Genomic DNA, 23,983 nt, shown 5'->3' on the forward strand with positions numbered 1-23,983 from the left:
CAAAATAATGTTTGACTTTCTTCATCCAAAGGGTTGAAATTAATAACATATTTTGGGAAGGGTGGCTACTTTGAAGAATCTAAAATATAAGACATGTTTTCAGTTATTTCACACTTTTTTGTTAAGTACATAATTCCATATGTGTTCATTCATAGTGTTGATGCCTTCAGTGAGAATCTACAATGTAAATAGTCATGAAAATAAAAAGGAAACGCATTGAATGAGAAGGTGTGTCCAAACTTTTGGCCTGTACTGTATACCCCACACAGACGGACAGATGGAGTTTGCAGACTACCTGACAGACAGCAGGGACAGGGCTCTCATCACCATGCTTCGGGCCAACAGCACCTGGGCTGCAGCCGTCACCCTCCTCAGCGCCATCACTCGGTCGTGGGGGTTCTGGAGGGCTGCTGCCTGCTCGCCGAGGGTCACCCTGCCCGATGAACTCTTATCCACCGAGGTCTGACAGCCTAAACACAAACACTCAGTTCACGGCTATTTTTTTTTAAAGCTTACAGGGTTAAGGGTTGAACCAATCGCTTTACTTGACTATACAGTATAAGATCAATGCATCAAATATGTTGTTGTCTGAAGAAGTAATGAGATCTTGTTAGAGCAACAAAGATTAATAGATTAGTTGTCATTTATTGAATTAATCAACAATTATTTTGATAATCGATCAATCTGTTTCATTCATTTTTTGTGGGGGAAAAAAAATGTAAAAATTCTTAAATGTGTATAAATTAATATTTTCTAGTTTATTCGCTCCTCTGTGACAGTAAACTGAATATCTTTGAGTTGTGGACAAAACAAGACATTTGAGAACGTCATCTTGGGCTTTTGGGAAACACCACATTTTCTGACATTTTATAGACCACACATCTAATTGATAAATCGAAAAAATAATAATCGACAAATTAACTGACAATGACTTGTTGAATCATCAGTTGCAGCCCTATATCTTGTCCTTCTCACCTATCTGCAGCAGGGTCTCTTCCATGCTGTTGGAGGCTGTCACCATGGCAATGGAGGCTCCCAGTGGGTCGCTGTCAGGGAACTGGACAGCCTCTGGGACGATCCTGCGCTCACTAAGACCCAGCGGTCCGGCCAAAAGCTCAAACTCCTCCTCCCCTGTCAGCTTCTCTTCTTCGTCAACGTCCAGCATGTCCCAGTCCTCTGTAGCGGGACGGACAGGCGCAAACAATTTGAAATCAAAGACAAACACAAACGTCTTGTGTAACATTGCAAGACAAATTAAATACATCACATTAAGTTTCAAATGTTTACAATTACCTTCATAGACACTGTCCTGTTTTCCAAGGAGGTCAGGAGCCTGTCCCTTATACCTGAATACATATCACACAAGGAGAACATGAAAATGTATCCGTTTAACTTCTCTTAAATAACAAGCTACAACAGAATAGTACAGATATAAATTAAAAGAATGCCTGATGACTCCATGACACACAGGTACAGGTGGCAAAAAACAATAAAAAAACATAACAAAATGAAATATTGGTTTATAACGTGGTCATGTCAATGTCTGGACCTGAATTGGCGGACATTGTCTGGAATTCAAAACAGCTCTAGTTAAAGGTGCAGTAGGTAAGCCTAATAAAACTAACTTTCTGTCATATTTGCTGAAACTGACGCTATGTTCCAGTAGAACTACATGAGGTAATAAAATAAAAATAAATCCGGCTCCTCTGGCTCCACCTCCAGCCTGTAGTGCGATTTGCAAAAAACCCACAGCTCCCTGTTAAGATGCACCAATCAGGGCCGGGGGGGGGGTCTAACTGCGTATCAATCACTGCTCATGCACACGCATTCATTCTCCCTTGTGGGGGGAGGGGCTTAGGAGACCGTTTTGGGCTTTAGCGGAAAGGGGGGAGGGACTGAGAAGTTGTTGAAGTTCAAATTGTTGGGTTAAGTCCTGGATCTTCGCAATCCTACCTACAGCACCTTTAACAAGTAAAGTAAGTAGGACATATAACAGTTACATTTTCCAACATAACTGTAATAATGCTGTAATAAATGCAGGATTTTTTTTTAGGGCAATATCAATCAAATTTCCGCAGATATAACGGCACAATTTATCAGCTTTAGTATCCCCATAACAAGCAGCTTAGTTGTAAGCACTAAGAAAAAAATATGCTTCCTTGTTCACTCAATCTTTCTGTGCGTACCTTTCCACAATGGGGACTTTGGCCTTGCTTTTGATGGCCAGGTACTTCTCCCTGCAGCTACCACACAGCAGGTAGTAGGGGTTTCCACTCCCACACTCGCCTCCGAACCAGCCGTCTACGTAGGAGCCGTTACTGCGGTAGCCTTGCCGGTTGGCGCTGCGGCCGCAGCCTGGGTGGCTCTTCTTCATGTGTTGATTGAAGTTGGCCACGTTAGCCTCGCACAACTCGCACACCACCACTTCATCTCGATCGTCTGTCTCGCATACGTGCTGCGAGGTGTGGTACAATTACAGAGGAACACACGCAGACACACGCAGACACACACACACACACACACACACACAGATTCACATACATAAAGACAAACACGAGACAGAGTTGTTCAGAACAGCAGTTCAGTCTCCATACAATGTGATGTGCTAGAAATATGAATCGACAACAGCTTTGCATTAATGACTTCCAAGCAACAGGCATTTATCAGCACTGAGAATAATCATTGTTATTGAAAAAGTGTTAAGTCTTTCATTCCATGCCAGTTAGATCAGTGGAGTGAGTGTGCTTTCAGGGGAAGTGTGCTTTTAAAAGTTACTGTCTCATAAAGCTATCCATTTCAGCGTGCAGATATAGTATGAAATAACTGTGAGTGAGAAGTGATGCAGGGCAGGTAACGAGCAGGTTACGAGCAGAATGGTGACGGCAGCCCTCTGGACATAGCAGAAAGTCACACACACCCATGTTGGCCAGTCCAGTACCTCCGGGATCCACATTCCCAGAATGTCGGTGTCACTGGCGAGGTCCTGGCCAAACATGGCCTCCATGGTCTCCTCGTCCAGGTCCATCTCCAGCTCTTCATCGAGGTTGAAATCGTAAAGGGCTCCCGGATCTTGTTGCTGTTGGAGGGATGAGACCTCCCGACGTGACTGGCTGTGATGTGCCTGCACCGAGCGGTACAGTCCAGCTTAGAAGGAGAGGAAGTTTAAAGTGAAGTGAGAGGTTTATGGGCAATTTCTTTAGACAAAGTGTGAAGAAAGGTAAAAGAAGATATATTCTTACCGGCGCGGGCTAAGAGCGTGCGCGCAGCCAGGTCAAAGCGGTGTTTCCTACCGACAGCAGAGCGTCCTCTGAGTGGACCACCGCTGGAGGCTGATGCACTGTCCTGCTCCAGACCGTCAGGACTACAAAGTACACAAATATAGACTTTTAATATATACTTTTACAAATAAAAAAAAAAAAAAAAAAAGAGTTCAGATTTATTTATTTTTTTGGGCCTTTTTATAGTGATAGTAGATAGACCAGAAAGGAGGGGGAGAGAGAGAGGGGATAACACGCAGCGAGGTCAGATTCTAACCTGGGCCGCAGCAAAGGACTCAGCCCACACTGGGTGAGCTAGAGGTCCCCCCGCCATATATTTCTGTCATTCAGTATAAAGTGTAAACTGTATTTTTTTCTGATGATGCAATAAAGAATGTTTACTTTAATTAATCCCAAGTACATCATATTCTGCTGTTTATCATCATTTCACTGACGTTTCAGGGGTTCTCACTTCTCTTCTGCAGATACTGATGGCTGTGATCTTCACATTCTTTTGAATTATTAATGTGTAGTTGCTAACAAATTTCAAACCTACACACAGAGTCTGTTTTACTCAACACATGAGAACAATTTGCACATATTGGTCTATACTTTGCCCATCTTTTATAACATAGCATTTTGTCGCTGGTACTAAAATTTTGATAGTATTCTTTCAATTTAGAATTAAGATAATAAGGTCTTCACAGTCCAGTTCTGAGCGGCAGAGTTCCAACCAATGACCTGAGTCGGACCGGGTCCGATTATGTGCAGTTTACTCAGGTCGATTTTTGTGCCACGGGGTCTGCATACAATGTCATACTTCATAATCCCAAAAAATGCAAGAGAAAATGTTTTAGGAAATTAGTTTGCCATAGAAAAGCTTTCTTGCAGTTAAATGACTATGATTATTTTGGAATTTGATTCACAGGCATTGCTAAAGATATGATTGACATAGAAAATGTTTATCTTCTGTCCATCTTTCGTCTCCTGGTATAGGCTGTTCCATAATGTTGCGGATCCAACCTCTATTTAACTCACAAAGCACTTTCACTGGACAATTCCAACTGTACCTCTCGATGAAGCCCTCCTCCATTTCCGAAGTATCTGCACTAGCGATGTCTCCAGGCGAGCACAGATACGGACTCCTGTCCAGAGATTTGCCTCCAGCAGAGGCTGTTGCACCCGGACAGGACGAGTCGGACCCGTCACCACCAACACCGCTGCCTCTGGTGTGAGGCTCGTCATGCTCGTCCTCTGTACCTGGATGCTCGATCATCCACATGGCCAGCACCGTGATGTTCTGAGCGTCTGCTTCTCCTCGAGCGCCTGGCATAACAGGAATACACACTGGACCCATCAATAAACCACACAATGACAATATTTAGAGTCATATCACACAGTTTTTGGGGAAAGCATAAATTCCAACCTTTGATATTGGCCTCCTGTGCTTTGTTAGGTCATGGTTAAAGTACTAATATCAAATTCAATACCACAATTATGTTTCCCCTCTGCTAATAACTACATGGTTGTTTTGCATTGTGGATTTACTTGGTATAAAACAAACAATTTTGATAACCATGTGTTTTATGTAATTGTAAACTGAATATATTTAGGTTTGAAATGTTGGTCAAACAAAACATGACATTTAAAAGGAACACGCCGACCTACTGGAACTTCACCGTATCCCCCAGAGTAGCAGTACTTCGCCTTTCTGAGAATATAGTTCCCAGTTTGTATACGGTTAGAAGATGGCTGTATCTCATGTGATCTTGTTATTTGTACACGCTGTGACTATACAAATCACAACATGTAAATAGGAACATGTTGGCGTTGTTTTGTCACTTATTGGGAGCAGTAGGCTAGATGGAGCCGGTTACCTCCAGGATCTGTGCTAAGCTAGGCTAGATGGAGCCAGTTACCTCCAGGATCTGTGCTAAGCTAGGCTAGATGGAGCTGGTTACCTCCAGGATCTGTGCTAAGCTAGGCTAGATGGAGCCGGTTACCTCCAGGATCTGTGCTAAGCTAGGCTAGTGGTGGGTGCGTCAGACAGAGTTACGACACACACAGAGATGAGGGTATGTATGGACTTATCTAACTCTGGGGGATACAGGGAATAAGACAAAGTCCCAATAAGTCGGCGTGTTCTTTTAAAGAGGACAACTTCAGATGAGGAGGAAATTGTGAGGAGCATTTTTCTCTGAGACTGACCGGTGGCTTCCAGAGCTTTTGTAATCTGGCGTAGGGAGAAGCCCATCTCCAATAAGGGCACAGCGATAGCAGGAGGAGGGGGAGATGTCGACAGCCTGCTGCTGGGGTCCGACATAGCTGTAGCAAACAACCAACACAATTAATGAAATTATTATGAAAGTCTGCTAGGCATGTGTGGGGGGGAAAAAGTCGCTGCTGTGTTGCCGATTAGAAACTAGGCCAAAGTTAGCTGGACACTAAATTTAGAGCTTTTGGTTTATTTAAAGTTAGATATTAGACTTGTATCAGTAGCTCTGTGATGTTTGCATCAATGACTGTGATCAAAACAGATATAATATAATATAAAGATAATTTTATTTGGGAAACCCTGTGTTGTCATTAAGGATATCAGTCTTCTATTTGTTTGTATTAACTCAAAAACACAGTTAACAAGGTAGAAAATGTGCATGTGCAAATTTGCAACAAGCTATACAAGCTTTTCACCAGCACAACAGCCATGTTTACATGCTTGGCAGTCTGGCATACTTACAGGTACCCGTTCTGTTTTGTGGTCTGGAGGGCTGCGAGTCGGGGGACGTGAGACTCTGCCGGCGGCCGACCTCATCTGAGGGAGAGGTTGGCAGAGAGGACACCGGAGGAGTCTGAGCTCGACGGGTTGGAACCAGGGTAGTAGTCGGGTAGCTGGAGAACATTTGCCTGTCACATCACAGAGACGCATTCAAATAATCATCTCAGTTTAATCATGCATGACAAACGAGGCTGATAATTAACACTAGCTGACTGACAATATGTGTAGCCATCTGTTCTGACCTGAGGAGGCTGAGAGGCATGACCCCCGGAGACTCCGAGGCAGGGACAGTCTCCGTGTCTGTGACAGGTGTGGTAGCGGTGGTGGTGTCCTCCAGCGAGGAACTCATGAAGGAGGTGGTGCTGGAGGCAGAGGGGCTGGTGGTGACTGGGGTTTGTGCCAACTGCTCACCCTCTATACCTTCCCCCTCACCCTCTGGTTCACTTCTCACTCCTGAGGGAAATGACAAGACAGACAAAGCTGAAAAAACGTTTGTTATTTTTACAGTAAGAACTCCCCGAGAACTAATAAACCACATGAAATCTCGACATATTCTCACCAGGCTTGGCCTTTCCCCCACTGTGCTCCTCCAGCAACCCATTCACGACCAGTTTGTAGATCATGGACTGCGCCCTCTCCAGGTCGGCCAGGCCCAAGGCCCGCTTGATGGGGGAGCGCATCACTGCCCGCTTCACCATGTGGCGCATGAGAAACTGCAGAGCCGCCCGCATCTCCACTTCTTCCTGGCATACTGGCGAGGTGGCAGCTGTGCTGCCACTGGTGCTGGCATTTAGATCAGCATTGTGCCCGCTGGGTGCTGCTTCAGGTAACACCTTGATGTCAGAGGAGAGAATTAGGTATCAGGTATGAGATTTTACTCACATCAGCCAAATAGATGATGCATATCTGCTCCATATTATTTTAATTATTCTAACATTTTGAGCTTTTTTTTTTGAGGAAATGCACTTATTCACTTTCTTGCTGAGAGTTAGATTATATGAATACTATTCTCATCTGTCCGTTAAATATAAGACTCCTTAGAGACTCATTTGACTCCAGAAGACACTCCAGTATATAACAAATGAGATATAATATTAATAATAGTGAGTAATAATAGTGCTTTAGAGGCTCTAGTAGGTTCTCGTATTCAACAGATAGATACACAAGTGGTATCAATCTTTTCATCTAACTTTCGGCAAGAAAGCAAATACGTGGATTTCCCAAAATGTTAAACTATTCACCTAAAGAATTTTCTGATACCACTGAAGAACAGGTGATTGATTAAACTGCTCTTGTATAGGTAAACTAAGCAAGCTGCAGTACCTTTGGTATAAGCAGCAGCTCAGCATACTTGCTACAGCTAAGCAGGGCGCTGAGGGTCTTCATGGCTCCCAGGTAGAGGTAGGACAGCTGCACAGCGTGGATTTCCGACTGCGTGGCAATGGAGGAAGTAGAAGGCTCATGACTGCGGGAGCCGTGCTCGTGGCCTTTCTTCCTGTTCCCCTCAGCAGGAGTATGAGGAGCTGCAGTAAAAAGGGTCTCATTTCCGTCTGCCCCTCCGCTAACCACAGAGGAGATCTCACTCTCGGACTTTGAGTTGGGTGCCAGATGTGCCTTCACCTCATCCAGACTGTGGGACACACGCAGGTCGGAGGTTGTGGTGTTTGGCGCTGCTCCGGGCGAGGCGCCAAGGTTATCCTTTTGTTCATTCATACGGTTGTGCCCCTCATTGTCCGCCTTTTCTTCGTTACCGGTCGGCTCGTGCCCAGTCGAGGCTGCGTTGCGATGCTTCTTGTCGTGGCGTCGTGCGCTGAGCTTAGCGGCGGTTTCCTCGTGGATGCTGGTAAGGTAGGTGAGGTCCAACAGCAGCGAGGCGGTGAGGCCACGGAAACACGCCACGTCGAAGGGCAGCGGCTCGCAGGGTTCCAGGTTGTACAGCGGAGTGTCACTAGGCGACCAGAAAGTTGGGAAGCTTTAATAGAAGGGAGTGGAGAGTGAAAAGGGACAGGGGAAGGAAACACAAAGTGAGGGAAAGGGCAGGAGAGAAAGAGCACAGCATGCAAGACAAATACAGAGACAGAATGTGTGGGTAGAAACATGCCGCTTGAGACTTTTTGGACCATGCAGAAGTGTAATGGATTAATAATGATGCAAAAGGGCAAGTCAATAACACAAACATGAAAACAGTGAAGGAAAATAGAAGGTGAAAAGGTGATTAAAAGGCTAATGGGCACAGAATGTCAGAGGAATGTGATTACAGGCAGTGAAGAAACATTCAGCCTCAATTGTGTTTAAAAATAGACTTTATCATCCATGTGGGCATCCTGTTGATGACCGTATGCCTAGACCACAGCATATGTCACAGATGTACCTAGAACAAAATCTCATGCATAGCACTGCTGTTGGACCAACAATATTCTTATAGGAATTAAAGGTGCTCTAAGCGATGTCACGTGTTTTTTAGGCTACGACATTTTTTGTCACATACAGCAATCATCTCCTCACTATCCGCGAGCTGCCTGTCCCCTGAACACACTGTAAAAAAACACAGTCTCTGTAGACAGCCAAGGCTCCACAAACAGCAACAAAACAAACAAAAAGTTTTCCAGCGTTCCAGCCAAGAACCGACAAGAAGGATTTAGGGGTGGGGGTTGGTGGGGTTAGTGCGCGGAAGAACGGAAGGGAGGGGGAGGGGACGGGATGAGGAGGAGGGAGGGGCGAGCTAGCCTTGTTTTGTTTGACAATACTTTGAACGTCAACAAGAAGTGCCGTCACCCAACATCGCTTAGAGCACCTTTAAAAAGGGGTTTTCCCCCATTAAAGTGGTTATTTCACAATATATAAGAAGTAAAAGCAGGTTCCAGTGGCCTAAATGTCACAAAGTAAACATGTTTCCCCAAAAGCAGTGACAGCCAAAATCTGGCTGACATTGTAAAAAATAAAAATAAATTCCTAACTAGTTGACAATTTGATATCTATAAAAATATACCAATAAATAACTAGCGCCGTCCTTGAAATTCTTAGTGGACTAACATTGAACATTGATTTAATGGACAGATCTGTAAAACTGAGTTTCTCTGCAAAAAATCATGCAAAAAGCACCACTTTAAATCTTGTGTTCACAACAACAACAACAGTTTCGATTAATCAACTAATCGACTCAGAGGGGCAGCCCTATAAATAACCAAAAATGTGACAAAAAAAATATGCCACAGCAAAACGTTTCACCCAGTACCTGATTGTGATCTCGGCCTCGTCCCACTGCACCTTGGCTGAGGTACTGCCTTCCTTCACCACGCCCAGCAGAGTAGCATGCCTCCCGGTCTGCTTGTGCACACATCGGCCACCTACACGTAGGCCTGCATCCGCCCCCCCGATCACCGCCAGAACCGGCCAAACTTCTGTACAGAGTGTCCTAAGGTGGTGCTCTGACAGCTCGCCCAAGCCATGCTGCCGTCCATGGCGTCCCCTCTCCTCCTCTGTCCTCACTGGCGTTTCTTGGCTTTCTTTTTGGGCGTCGTGCTCCTCGCGGCTCTGCACCGAGCGGCTCTTTTTCAGCCTCTGACCCCCACCGCTGCCAGATGCACTGGCGGACTCTCGAAAGCACGGTTTGATTTTGTGGAGCCGCTCGATCATGGTCTTGTTGATGCGATGGGTCCAGTGGTCAGTGCGATGCAAGATACGGATAAGCTGGGTGGTGGCCTCGGCCAGGACAGTGGCCATGGGGCTGCAGACTGGGTCACCAGGTAAGAGGTCTCGAGGTGTTCCCCTCATCTGCATGTCACAGATCTTAACCTAGAATAATTAAACAATAAGCAGAATATATGAATTATATTTCAAATAAATGCATAGATACCACATATAACAAAAAGGCAACATAAAACTCACTAATTCAGATAAGATTAGTTGTACACTTTTTAAAATAACAGCACAACATAGCAGAAAAAGGATTTTTGATAGGTCAGTCTGCACAATAATTACAAGCATCACAGCTTCTTAGATAATTTAGCTGCTAAAAGAAAAGACCAACGAACACACACATTCCCTTCATCTCGTTCTAATATCTTCCGGCATTTTTGGCTTGAGAATAAAATGACATTTTAAAAACAATATAAAATGTGCCGTGATTAGCACAACAGCTAATTTGTTCCCTTAGTCCCAAGGACCAATGTAGGGAGGTTAATTATTTTTATTAAAACACTAAAGGCATCATAACAGAAAAAAAGATTTAAAAAAAATCTCATCCCGAAGTAAATGTTGAGTCACTGTGAACAAACGACAAGCAAGCCAGCAGAGGTAAAATACCTCCTGCAGATGGAGAAGACGCATGCTTCTCAGACAGGTGACAGACAGTTATGTGCTCTTACCTTCTCTCCTGGGTTACTGCTGTAAAACATCACGCAGGGATAAAGCTCCGTGGCGTCAACATCTTCGAAGGCTAACTTTGGTTCCTGTGGAATCACAAGTTAGAAATTAGGTGTGGACACAGAACCCTGAGGAAATCCATAGCTTTTCTTGTGTGGATTATCTTTGTTGATACATGTATTAATAAATTAATATGCATGTGTATTTAAGTGTCCCAGTCAAGAGGCTTTATTCCGCTGTAGTCAAGTGATTTGTCACATATAGTTTGATAGGGATTGACGAAGAGAAGAGGCTCAAACAAGAGGCTAGCAATGATTAAGTTTGTGATAGGTTGAAGTATTTGTATCCATACATTTTTCTTTTAAATATAAACAGAACCTATATATACACAAACTGTTGCGTGTCACATGAATATAACCCCAGTCTTGTCTTCTGAAGACTAAAGTAGATAAGTTTGCTAGAGTTTCTGATATTGAGCTGGCGTCTCTCACCTCTCCGTTCTTGCCAAATGAGATGGTTCTGGCCTCCATGTCCAGGACACAGGTGATGAAGTCTCCCTGCGTGAAGCTGCTAAGAGTCAGCGTTTGCTCCCCGTTGTGATACAGGTTTCCGCTGTATGCTCGGTACAGCCACATATCCGACGTGGTGCGGTGGTTGAAGTCGTGCACGGGCCACCGTGAAACGCCTACACATGTACCCTCGTTGCCTCGGTTCTCCTTCACGATGTAAAACTACAAAAGGAAATAAAACGTGGAATGAATCAAAACTAAAAAAAGGAGATAGTTTACAGCCTAGAAATCTAGACGCACCCTGGCGGCAACAAATCAGTCTAGCAACTCTCCGTTTGGCTTGCGAGCTGGAAAAACCAAATTCTGGTCAGGCCAATCACATCGTGTATAGAGTCGGTGGGCAGGGCTTAACATAAGGACGGCAGAGTTGCGACGGTTAACCGTGAATTTCCTGCTACTTGAAAACAAAGAAGATGGCTGCTGCTGCTGGCAAACAGCGGTCCTTGGAATCGGCTTTGGCCGCGACTCTGGAAGACTTGGGTCTTTTCTTTGAGAAAAGAACAAAGAACGGCACTGAAGTCATTCTTAAAAAAAGGAAGATGTGTTCGGAGTTTTGCCGACCGGATACGGCAAAAGTTGAATCTATCAACTAGCGTTGCTCTGGTTGGTTGTAGCGCTATCCTATCGCGTGCAGAGGTAATTTGAAAGACAACCGTTTATCCCGCCCCTCGGATTGAGCCCTGCCAATGGTGAGTTCCCAGACCCAACATCTGGATGTGGGTCTGGCTTGTCAGGCAAGACAGTTTGTTTAAAGCACTTTCCAATCAATTAAAGACCTGTCTCTACTGTAATCATTTTATAATGATTTGCAATTAATTGAGCCCTTTTGTGTAGATTTAGCTGACTTTATAAAGGGTTCGCTTAAAATGTTACCAAAATGTACAAAGAAACTGTGGACTACAACAGCAAAGATAACACTGTTATTATAATTTTTGTGCCACATATGAAGCTTTAATAATACAATAGTGTACCTTCCACTGATAGCATCCAGAGGAGATACCAGTAGAGGCCAGGCCATAGCCTTTACCCCCACTGCCATGCGTCAGCCCCTGGCCGTTTTCTACCACACAACACTGAGCCTTCTCTGGGTCAAAGGACAGTTCCTGAATGGGAAGGTTCTCGTCCTCCTCCTCTGCCTCTCCCTGCGGGTTAAAGAAACTGTCAGTCACTCAAACAACACTGATTATCAAGACACATGGGTGGAGAAGGAGAATGGTTGGTTGCTCACCTGTAGTTTGAGTTCCTGAACTTTTTCTCTAATCTGGATTGAGTGTTTGGCCTGGGCAATGGGAGCTTCCCACATGCAGTCAGACAACAGGGAGAACAGCCGCTTAACAACCTAGAACAGAACAAACTAGATCAGCTCACAGACTGACTAAAGGTCCATTAATGAGTAGGGCTGCACGATAAATATGCAATAAGGTTGTTGAATATTGTGATAAAGATATTTCTTGCGATAAATAAACCGATATTAAAGTGTACTCAGTTCTGCATTTCTGCTGCTTTCAGTATTCTGCTAAAATACCAAAAAATTGCTTGTTGAACTGTAATTTTCTACTGATATTTTCTTTCAACTAACACAAGAAATCTCTGAGTGTCTATCGCGATATGTCGCATCCTTTCGTGATGTGTATATTGCGCCAGTTGATATTGCAATAACGATTAAAAAATATATATATATATACACAGTGCATCCCTATTAATGAGGACTTACAAAAGAACAGTAAGGGGCTTACCTGTGTCATTTGGTCATCCTCCATATTGGCCTCACAGGCAGGCAGGACAGCTTCCAACACATGAAGAGCTAGGAGCCGAGTTCTCAAGTTTCCCACCAGAGGGACCCCTGGAATTAAAAGCCACCAAGGGTTAATGTCTCAGCTAAGTTTTCACTTTTATCTGTGTTGTGTGTGTGAGTGTGTGTGTGTGGTTGTGTGTGTGAGTGTGTGTGTGTGTGTGTGTTACATAAGCTGGTTGTACCGGAGCAGCATTTCTGTGCAGCGATGTTGAGCAGCACTTCAGTCCATTTAGGGGAGGCCATCTTGGACTGGATGGCTTTGGAGGACACCACTCTTCTGAGGAAGACGAGGAAGTCTCCAAGGTGAAGCTCAGCAGTATGCTGCTTGCGCACCAACGCTGAAAGACAGGACAATAACAACACAAATACAATTAGGGGCTGAATATTACATTTCATTAAATGCAAACCTTCGTTCACGTTCACTTCAGGTTCAGTAAATATTAACTACATATACAAGAGAAAACTACTTTCTTTTTGTTGGTATAAAAACAAGTTGTAATCACTATTTAACAATCTGAACATTGCCTGGTTTTATATCCATTTCAAATTTCTTTTGGTGTGTACTGTGACTATGGTCTCATGTTTGTAACAGATTATGTGACAAAACTACAAAACCGACAAAGCTCACATGAATGTAATAATGGCCACATATAAAGGATGTTTGATGTATTACCAAACACATGAGGGACAACATAGCTGCCTCATTAGGTCACTAAAATGGACTGAAAAAAAATAGTTTCCATTTAAAGAGTAGTAAGAACAACTTTCTTACTCACCTCTGAAGTCTTTCTTTTCAGAGTCTGCACTGTCCTCCTGTTTGTTGTCTTCCTGGTCTTTTCCAGAAGAGAGAAGACTAACTCCTGCCTGAGACAGCAGGTTCTTCAGCTGACTGCAGAGCAGGTCCAGCAGCGACTGGACGACTTTGGGACTTAACTTGTCTGCATACGTGCTGCAAATGCAAGGAAGGACACAGCTGTTGTTGTTATCTTTTCTTCAGGTTTACAACGTGCTGATGTCACGGCGACTCCATTTCTTCATTTTAAACCTCCTTAATCTCTTACCCGGTGCTGATGGCCAGTATTTGCAGCAGGCGTGTGGAGGCCACCTTGAGGGCGGTGCTGAGCTGAGACACTCCGGGTTTCTGCAGCAGCTGGAGCGGCTGCCCCAGCATCGTCTCTGTCCCGCAGAGCTGGGAGAGCACGTTGAGCAGGCCACTGGAGATGGCCAAGGAGACATCCACTGGCTGGTAGCGAACACTCAGGGCAAACACAGTCACCAGCAGGAGGCGCTGCTGGGCTTCTAGGATGGAGAAGAAACAAGGGCAAGAGATAAAAGCATCAGGCGAAACTCCTAAATCCAAGATCAGATCAGGTCCCAAGTATGGCTTTGTTTTAAGGAGACTAAAGCAAGCTTAAGTAACACGTTTTGAAAGCTGGTTGTGTATCTTGTCACACAATCGCGAGCCACATTGGAGAAAAAAGTGAGAGCAGATCCCTAGTTTACATACACTCGCAGGTGAAGCTGCCTAACTGAAAAAGTTAATGATAAGTGTTTATGATTTGTATATCTAACAACCTGAATAATTTTAGGCTGACAAGTCATTGAGGCTCCACTGCTGGGGGATGCACAGTAGTAGCCTTTATTACCTATGTGGTGCTTGTTCGCCTGCAGCGCCCTCTCCAGTGTGACAGACAGTTGCTGGTAGATCTTATGAACGGCTGTTTGGATTTCCATCTGGAGGCTCCTCTTAGCTGCTTTGACACCATCCTGCAAAAGAAGGATGTACTGGTATGTTAAGACAGAGATTACAAAAACCCAGGCAACATGGTTACTACTCTCTTAGAATTCAAACACAATCAGTGGGACTTCTGCGAAACTGGCTGAAAATGTATTAATCTCATACCTGATAGTGATGTAGCTGCACGCTCTCTCTCTTCAGGCCTCCAGTGCCCACGGTGCCGAGGCCAAAACATCCTGCCAGGAACTGCAACCGGACGGAGGTGAGCAGAGAGGAGGACTGGAATGCACTGCTGGATCGATCTGCATTCCCTGGCTGACTGCCCTTCTCCTCCATGCCAGAGATCAACACCACAATCTGGTGGAGTGCCTCCAACCGCAGCTGGAGATAAAACACATCCCAGTAGTCAAGTGGATATTCTAACAGGGTCACAAGTGCAACTCTTGGACTGTATTACTCTCAATTTTTGAGAACCACAGACAGGATAGGGAAGTCAAAAATTATAGAGAGACGTACTAATGCATTGTTAGTTGTGGTGTTTTCATGGGCTTGGTTGACAACAAGAAAAATATAGAATATCACCAGCATTATCCTTTCAGCGGTGCTGTTTTGAAAGGATGTTTCAGGACAAAGGGTCACAGAATATTCTCAACCTCTACTGAAGCATTTAATCCCTTATGTGATGTAAAAACACGAGCATCACTACAACACATATAAAGAGTTTCATGACAACAGCGTTATAAAAAAGAACAATATTCACCTTGCTCCCTGGTGTCAAAATGAATTAGTGTTTTCATTTCACGGGGCATTAAACCAATAAAAGATACCCCAAAAAAAATCCTGGGAGAGGCCCTCACCTCTCCTCTGCTCTGTTGCTGTTCCATGGCCAGGATAGTTGCCTGTGGGCTGGTGGACATACTTTCTTCTGGCTCCTTGAAGGCTGGAGCCAGGCCCACATCGCCACTGATGAAGCTGACCATGTTGTCAATGAGAGCATGGATGCCCAGTGTGCGGCTCAGGTCCAGCTCGGAGTCTTCGTAGGAGTGTGCCGAGCTGTAGGTCCGCTGGCGGCTGAGTTTGGCCCGGAACCAGGACTCAGCCAGGGAGTCTGGCGAGCTTTGAAGTAAGCCTGAAGACAGGAGGAGAGGAGACAGGAGCCTTTCAGATGCATATATGGACAAGATAACTCTTTTGATGGATGGGCCATGTTGCTTTTAAGCACTTAAGAGCTATGCAGTGAAATGCATTATTACTCTATAAGAGTTCATCAAATGGCCAAATGCTGATTCTTCATGCGGGCACAAGCCTTTATCAGCCATTATGGATTCATCTTTAATGGGCGCACTGAGTTTCCAATACCCACTGAGGAAAAAATGCTGCAGTTGACAAAGTGAAATGGTAACCAGAGCTAGTGTTTCCATATAACAACTGAGAGCACTGACGTTAATGATGAGTACTGATGTCTTGTTTTCAATTGCAACTGGTAAATCCATGAAAACTCTCACAAATCATATTCCTCACAAGGAATAAGCCTTCATTGTGCAAAATAACACACATTCCAAGCAGAAGACGCTGTTATTGTTACAATAGGCATGTCTGTATGTTCCTTAACTATTTCTGCGGTCTATGCATCAGCACAGAGGGCAGAACATGTGCGTTGAAGTGAAGCTCAAAACAAGGCCCTCATCATGAGAGATGAATGAGGGGCATCACAGTGATGAAAGTACGGGCTAACAAGAGGAATAAACATGCCATCGTTTACTTGCTTGGAGCTCCTCTTGTGTTTGGGGCTCAACTGCCCCAAAAGAAGTAAATAAACTATCCACAGGAATCAAAAGACAGAGAGACAAGAGTAACATATGATTGATGACCTGTATTATACTTACTTGCAACATTAGTCAGATCTGTCTGTGAAACATCTTTATTACCTCTCTTTTTGTGAGAGAACGCCAAGTCCAGGTCAACATTTCTCCTTCCACTCTGAAAGAGTAAACGGAGACAAAGATGTAGCTTTCAAATTACTTCATGACTGTACACAGATCATAAACACAGAAATACCAATGCAGTAAGACATAGATAAGTAGAAGTGTGTGAATGAGCGTGTCTGCTCTACCAGAGTGTAACCCTCTTCGTCTGACTCAGGCTGAGAGAGGTCAGACTCGCTCCGGGACTTGATCAGCCTGTAACTCGGGCTGCTCTGCACTGAGCGGCTCTCCGCACTCAGACTCTCACTCCTACAAACACACACACACACACACACACACACACATCACAGAAACTAATTCATCATCTTTGTCACGCCAATGCAACACTATACAAAAGAAACCAAACTAAACAAAATATAAAATTATTTTACCCCCCAAAAACCATGACACATCACTTTTTACCTACCGTTTACTACCGGTTTACATACATCTGTATATATTAAAGAAGCCACAGTAAGGAGATTTTCCCACCAGTTAATAATCTGCAATCTAGTTTTGGGTCTATTTTTTCGCTGAATCTTTTGGTTGCTGTAATGATTCCTCCTCTCATTACTGGCTGCAAAGAGATTAATTACTAAGTGATTTTGATGTTAGAGATAGTGGACAAAAGCCATAGTCCTTGTTCTGCACAAAAATGCATACAGTCAGCGAGAGCTACATGTAATATGAGGTCTCAGCAGTCTGAGTAAGCCAATTTAAATCTTCCAAAGTTGCAGTCTTTTTTAGTGTTACTATTCTTCCACTGCAGCTCAGCGAGAAAAAGTCCAGCGAAATCCAAACAGAGAATTCTGCACTAAAAAGGAGAACTTTAGAAAATACACACTTGATTTGTGTCACTCTGATCACATCACATTAGCTTTGGCTGAACTTTAGAATGCATTTACGTATGGTAGGAGAACTGCAGACTTTGCCCCCCCCCATCTCATACTGTACTTTGGATTTGCTTTAGGAGAGGATGTCTTCATGGCCAGTATGAACAGGAGGAACAATCATAGGGACCAACAACTGTTTCAGTGTTCATTTGGGCATGGGAGTGTTGTTATAAAAATTTTAACTTTTATACTTAGCTTTGTAAAGTATTCATTTGTTAAGATTTATAGGATAGTTTAACATGTTTAAAAAATCAATAAGGTGCTGTATTAAAACCCTTGTGTTGTCCTTTGGGTCACCGGGACCCGAAGGACAACATAAGAGTTAAAACAACACCCACATGCCTATATGAACACTGAACCATTTCCTGGTAACTGTGATTTCGTGAGGAAAAGGTAATAATGAACTTCTCTCAGAAACAAGCTGACTTGATTGACCCTTCAATAGGGGGATAGTTTTATAGCACAAAATCCCCAATAAAGAGGAAACCTACTTTATAATATAATAATACATGTCAATACATGAGTTTGAGAGAGATTTGAGTTTTGATTAATCACCCCCTCCCTCCTGACTGTACTGTATCCAGGTGGGCAGCACTCTGACCTGGTCATGAAGCTCAGACACTCCTGTGTCCCAGTGGCTGACTGGGTCTGGCCCTCTTCCTGGTTCTGCTTGGTCATCTCGCCCAGCACAGGGCTCACCCCCAGCAACAGCAGGGCACAGCGGTGGATCACAGAGTTACAGGCTGCTGTGTACAGGTCCTGGCCCTCTGGGAGGCCTGTACTGCCCCTCCTCCCCTCCTGAGACAGAATGGCGTCCTCCTCTCCGCCTCCTCCTCCGCTCCTGGAAACAGAGCCAGAGCCCAGTCCTGTGCTGCTGCTGGCCCGCTCTCTGTCCCGACTGCGAGCTACCTCCCGCGCTGAGAGGAAACATTGAAAGATTTCTGTGTGGTGCAAGATGCACATACAAAAATAAAGCAAACACACAGACACACAGACAAGATGCTGGGTTAGAGGACAAGCAGCAGGCAGCCGCACAATACACTAAAGGTTTACTAGAGTGCAAAGTTCATTACCAAAGCACATGCGAATGTAACCCGTCAACAAGTGTTCCTAGCGCATTTTGAGCCAACTGTTGGATAACAATGAAAAGCTTAGGGGTGTCACGATTCATATCCAAGATTTGATATGACTTTCGATTTAAACATTTTCTTTTCAGCTTATGTTCTATGTTCCCCTGCAGACGGCTGTTATATGGCTAGATGCCGTTTCCAAATTCTTGGCTTGAGGTTCTCATTCATTTCCAGTAACTCGTTGCGGTTTCACTGTTGTCGCTGGAATTGCTGTTGCTTGGCCGAGGTTAGCTGAGGACATCTGAGACCAGCACACCATACAGCAAACAATATGTTTAGACAAGTACACTCTAAATCAATTGGAGGGTTGTTTATGCGCTATTGAAATACTCTTTATGACGGCAATGTTGCAATAAGAGCCATTAGTACTTTACAACAATAGTTTGAGTTTCTCAAAATTAACAAAGTGCAATTGAGTGCACCATTTGTTTAACAAGGTGCACCTGAATGCACCATGGAGTCCTGTCGGAGCTAGAGTAGCTGCCCGCAGCTGAATAACATACACTTCTAATCAATGTATATAAATTGGCTACCTAGCTGCAATGCTTTGTCATGAAAAAAAAAAAACAATTAGGATCTCCACTGAATTTAAAATTAAACTTCCGAACCATTGAAACTCCTAAATAAAACATTGAATTGGAAACCTGAATGACCAGAACTAACCCAACATGACAAAACACTCAACAGGATACAGCGCCAAGCAAATTATGGAAAAAACAATTGTTTAGCATTTTAACCAGTTTAATAACTGTCGCCATAAAGCTGATTTGTGAATAAATGGGAGCAGGCAGGATAAAAAAGCCTTAAATGAACTGGAAAAAATACATACCGTACCTAATGATTAGCACACTGAAATGTACAAAATAAACAACACCAAGCAGGCGTACTTACTTCCAGCCGTCATAACTTCGTGTTCCCTGTCCTCCTCTTCATCGTCTTGTTCCTGATGGCCCTCCTCTCTCTCGCGGTCAGCTCTCTCTTCCAGCTCGGCCTCCTCGTCGATGGTGCGTGTGAATGAGTGCTCCTGAGGGTCCATGTCCAGAGAGTCCTGATTGTCTGAAATCTGACAAAGTGTAATCAAATGACATCCATGAGTGCATGTGAAAAAAAATTTGTTTCATGATAGTGATGTTAATAATTGACCATTTAAGCGTTAACCGACAATAGGGACAATAGTCAATACAATCTATTTCTTATCGTTTTAAGCTCTTTTTTTCTGCTAGGTTCGTGGCTCGCTGCTGGACAGTGCTCACAGCGGAGGAGAGCTTTGTGACATATGCCACATTATTGGAGAGGATTGGCAGTTTAAATCAGTCGTCCTACACGCAGAGTATGCCAGGCAGACACTGCTCTCTAAATGTTTGAATATTTGTATGTTGGTGTTTCTCTTCCACGTCATGGGTCTAAGAGAAAGCACCAGATCTCCTTTATCCTCTTTATACAACCTCGCAGGTGGCTGTAGGTGGGCTTAGATATACGCTCTTCGGACAGCTGCGGACTTGTGTCGGTCTCGCGGATGCGCAAGCCCTTCCAGTAAAAGTGGCTGCATGTGTCCACGACAATGCATGCAACATTGTGGTTGCGCAATCGGTACAACTTCCCAGCTGTCTACAGACGCAAATTCAGAATTCCGGAAAGTGTGTCCGTGCCTGTGAACAGGGATGCAGATGCCTGCTAAACGGTTAACCGGTTAACAAGGGTTGGCCAGCGCTCAGAAAATAAATGGAAATTAGCATCCATATTTCAAGAACAAAGCACCTACTCGCAGAGAAAGCATCTAATTTGAAAAGGCAAACATTGAGGAAAAGCACTTTAAGAGACTCTTTAGCCAAATGCATCTTTGGTTTACTCACTCTCCTCTCACGCGAAGAGGATCTCGTCTGGATGAAGTCCATATTCTTACAGGCCAGCAGGCGGTTTCGTACCTTATAAACACAGCGATACACCTCTGCAAGGGCCTTAGATGGTTGGTACCTGATGGGAAAATAAAAATATACTTGTGGCATGGGATCTTTAATTTAGGCTGGCACTATGAGACAGTGCGGAAACCTTAAAGCTGACATATTATAAATATTATGTTACAGTACCTGCCCTCTCCACAGGCTTGGCCCAGCAGCCCTGTGTGCTTTAATAAGGCTGCTAACGCAAACCTGGACACGGTGTCCAACAGGGACTCGTTACTGAGAGACGCATTGTCCCAGTCTGCAACAGAATATACAGTGCAGTCAGTTACTTTTCCAGACTAATGCCTCTAGCGTAGAGATTATAGAATTCATGATATGCCTAGTCAAAAGGTTGAAGGACCTTTGCTCATAGCGTAGTCCTGCATGTTGATCCAGAGGCTGTTGGCAGGTTCTTTAGAGGAACACAGGGCTAAATCCACCAGGACGCTCAAGTCAGGACGTAGTGTGCAGTCAAAGGGCTTCTGCTCTTCGTTACCGGACAGTGCTGCTTCCAGTAATGAGCTGATGCTCGCGTCTGAAGGACACGAGAAGAAAAACATCAAATGAACAATGGAAAGGAAAAAAAGAGCAAAAAGAGAAACACATTCATCTACAAAATATCCCGCTGGAATTTAAATTCACAACATTTAGGAAAACGTACTCAAGTGCTTATGTTTTTACCAGTGATCAGCATTTTAAAACACACATGAACTCAGCCATAATAGTACTGAATGTGTCCACTCCCTACCGAGCTGTGGGATATCCATTTCCAAGCCATTGCTGAATAGGGGCGTTTTGAGCCAGTAACCAGTGTCCTGTTCCTCCAGTGAGGTGGGAGCTCCCTGCAGCATCCCACCGAGGCAACGGCCCACCAGCAGGGCAACTGTCCTCTCCAGATCCACGAGCCACACCCAGGAGAGGGCCGGCTGTGGCAGGGACATCCCCGATGCTGGCTCGGCAAAGTCAGAGGTACCTGAAAAGTTAGAAAAGTTAGTGTAGTGGAATAAGGACAGCATGAATTCTACTGCCCAGAAATACAAAGGTTTCCAAAAGGTTTACATTTTTAGGGATAATTAGATATTGAGAGCTCTACAACTTTTGATTTGTAGAGTGGAAATGTCAAAGATCACAACAGAACCTAACCCCTAACTTCTACAGTTACAGCCATGTATTATCCAGAAAACTACAAAACAAGAGCACTAAATTACATTTGTGGCTTACTCACAAACCAAAAGGTCTTTAGGACAAAAGATCAAATGCTAAACTTAAGATGTTAAATCTTTGAAGAGAGCAGGAACAACGACCAACTACACAAATCCAAACAAAATATGTTCAACCTAATTTTCATTCAAACAGAAACACCACAAACAGCAACAATGTACATTATTGTGTAGTAAATACGTTTTTGATAGTGATTGCCAGTGATATACTGTAAGAGCTAAACCAGGCCTAATATTGTTATGAGATGATTGTGTACAAAGCCAACTTGAAAGCTTGGGGAAAAGCTAATGAATACACTTTCAATTCAGATTGCTAACTGCACAGTACTTGTTTTGATGATGTGATGCACATAATGGTTTTCTTTGAGAGGCTTCTTGTTTCATGCTCACCATGAAGAGGCCATTGCAGCTCCTGGTCCTCCAGAGGGGCGGCAGCAGGCAGCAGCCTGTTGAGGCGGTCCAGAGGAGGCAGCAGTTCCAGCAGGTGGCTGAGCAGAGGCCTCGCCACCGACACCGGGAGCAGCAGCAGGGAGTTGGTTATTTGGCACAGCATGCTGCCGGCCGCTGACACGTAGATCACATCTGGAGATCATAGAGACATAATCAGTATTTTGGGTTAATTCTTCTTATTTCTATCATTTACATTCACCATGACTATATTATCCTATAGCTAATGCCAAAATATATAACCTACATTATTTAGGTTGTTTTAAACTGCACTGACTTTGAGCATCAAACATGGAAACAGAAATAATGAAAGCTTTTTATGATGAACAGGCAGAAGTGAACAAATGGAGGAAAGAGGGCCAAGATAGCAACGCAGTGAGATACGAGGAGGCATTTCAGCCTCGCTGCAAAAGAGATTAACTAATCCTCTTCACCTTGTAGCTTCTCTCGTATGCTTCCATTCCAGGAACTCTCTTTTATCAGAGCAGCCGAGCGAGAGAAAATATCTGTGGCATGAGGCAGCAGCAGCTGCAGATGCTTGTGGAGTAAAGCCACACTGCTGGAGTTCTGCAGAAAATAAACATGAACATGATAATGTTGTAAAAGTCATCTTTCCAACCACAATAAAGTGGCTTGTCAAAATATCTCTCTGGTCTTAAAAGAAAATGAGATCCTGAAAATACAAAATTACAAAACTGTGATTTATAAATATCCACAGCCGCTGAAATTCACTAAATTAGATCAAGAATTAACTCAAAGACAAAAAGATAGAAAAGAAAGAAAAAAATGAAAGCTATTCAACTAGGAGTAACTTTGCTTCATGCATCAGTTATTAGAGTCATTGACTTTACGCCTCATGAACAAGACCATGTGAGTTGTGAAATTAGATGCGCAATAAGAAGTAAATAACTTCATCATCAACATCATGGGGCATCTGCCTTTCAGATCAACAGAAACATTATGTAATCCCACCAATGTTGCATGAAGGCAGTATACAGTAAGTCACAATGGCACTGGACCAAGACGTTTAAACAACTACACGGAGACTTTTATTGTGTAAACACTATTCTCCACATAATAAAACTGTTGTCTATGGAAGAGAGAGTAAACGCGTTTGAACAGGTTGCACATGAACAAATGCAGCTGAGTGTCCGTACCTCAGTGACAGAGTTAATGTGGCAGTATGCTAATAGTTGCTTCTGCAGGGAGCACAGCAGTTGGTGGAGGTGAGCTGGTTGGCTGCTGTCAGACGAGGACAGGCCCTGCTGCAGCTTATCACTGTTCTTCTCCAGTTCACCGAACGCCTGATCCTGCACAACCCAAACACACAGAAATCAGATAGAAACAACTACGGGCTAACAGTTATTGCAGGTATAAGAGGTATCTTCAGAGATGAAATATGTATAACTGTCGTAGCCAAAAGGGATGCAGTACAGGAAAGGTGTGTTTTCTAGGGGTGTAACGACACATTGATCTGGATCGATATATCAATGATCTAATATCACTGATGCAAATTGAAAGTATTAATAAATATCATCATCTTTAAGATTTGAAATTCCCACTTCATAATTAGTCGTTTTATTAAAATGAATAGGTTTTTTCATTTAAATATCTGAAAGAGCTCACTAAAACAATGTCAAATCATATTTTAGTTGCTTTTTCAGAGTTGATATAAATGTACAGATTGTGTTGAATGGATGGATATTATTATTATTATTATTATATTAGTCTCAAATCGATCAGAGGCCCCTCAATTGACTGTATGATATCAGCAAGTATCATACAGTCCAAAGAATCAATATAATATCTTATCGCCAATTTGATCTTGGCCATCATCTTATAGCTGGTTATGAAAATGACAGAAGAGCTAATAAATGGATCCTGAA

The 23,983-nt window shown here is 43.7% G+C and overlaps 1 protein-coding gene across 10 annotated transcripts in view; it reads right to left on the bottom strand.

Moving 5' to 3' along the window:
• Nucleotides 1–23,983, bottom strand: part of herc1 (HECT and RLD domain containing E3 ubiquitin protein ligase family member 1) — a 79,526-nt gene that overhangs the window by 31,692 nt on the left and 23,851 nt on the right. For 4 of the 10 annotated variants that reach the window (XM_028586145.1, XM_028586154.1, XM_028586087.1 and 1 more), the window contains exons 15-49: nt 23,255–23,407; nt 22,532–22,664; nt 22,041–22,232; nt 21,179–21,403; nt 20,792–20,965; nt 20,575–20,689; nt 20,341–20,461; nt 19,379–19,550; nt 17,959–18,298; nt 16,614–16,734; nt 16,387–16,480; nt 15,358–15,629; nt 14,666–14,881; nt 14,409–14,529; nt 13,824–14,061; nt 13,539–13,711; nt 12,945–13,100; nt 12,704–12,810; nt 12,196–12,306; nt 11,939–12,109; nt 10,890–11,129; nt 10,401–10,484; nt 9,269–9,828; nt 7,357–8,005; nt 6,593–6,866; nt 6,276–6,513; nt 5,995–6,161; nt 5,466–5,582; nt 4,328–4,583; nt 3,240–3,361; nt 2,918–3,144; nt 2,187–2,455; nt 1,294–1,346; nt 976–1,176; nt 296–470 (exon numbers count right to left, since the gene is read on the bottom strand). In XM_028586145.1, coding sequence (XP_028441946.1) covers nt 296–470; nt 976–1,176; nt 1,294–1,346; nt 2,187–2,455; nt 2,918–3,144; nt 3,240–3,361; nt 4,328–4,583; nt 5,466–5,582; nt 5,995–6,161; nt 6,276–6,513; nt 6,593–6,866; nt 7,357–8,005; nt 9,269–9,828; nt 10,401–10,484; nt 10,890–11,129; nt 11,939–12,109; nt 12,196–12,306; nt 12,704–12,810; nt 12,945–13,100; nt 13,539–13,711; nt 13,824–14,061; nt 14,409–14,529; nt 14,666–14,881; nt 15,358–15,629; nt 16,387–16,480; nt 16,614–16,734; nt 17,959–18,298; nt 19,379–19,550; nt 20,341–20,461; nt 20,575–20,689; nt 20,792–20,965; nt 21,179–21,403; nt 22,041–22,232; nt 22,532–22,664; nt 23,255–23,407 — 7,037 coding nt within the window. The remainder of the gene's footprint in view (nt 1–295; nt 471–975; nt 1,177–1,293; nt 1,347–2,186; nt 2,456–2,917; nt 3,145–3,239; nt 3,362–4,327; nt 4,584–5,465; nt 5,583–5,994; nt 6,162–6,275; nt 6,514–6,592; nt 6,867–7,356; nt 8,006–9,268; nt 9,829–10,400; nt 10,485–10,889; nt 11,130–11,938; nt 12,110–12,195; nt 12,307–12,703; nt 12,811–12,944; nt 13,101–13,538; nt 13,712–13,823; nt 14,062–14,408; nt 14,530–14,665; nt 14,882–15,357; nt 15,630–16,386; nt 16,481–16,613; nt 16,735–17,958; nt 18,299–19,378; nt 19,551–20,340; nt 20,462–20,574; nt 20,690–20,791; nt 20,966–21,178; nt 21,404–22,040; nt 22,233–22,531; nt 22,665–23,254; nt 23,408–23,983) is intronic. The other 6 variants (XM_028586162.1, XM_028586136.1, XM_028586118.1 and 3 more) reach the window with 5 other exon arrangements.

Source organism: Perca flavescens, chromosome 1 (genome assembly GCF_004354835.1).
Source record: "Perca flavescens isolate YP-PL-M2 chromosome 1, PFLA_1.0, whole genome shotgun sequence".
In the NCBI taxonomy this organism is placed as follows: domain Eukaryota; kingdom Metazoa; phylum Chordata; class Actinopteri; order Perciformes; family Percidae; genus Perca; species Perca flavescens.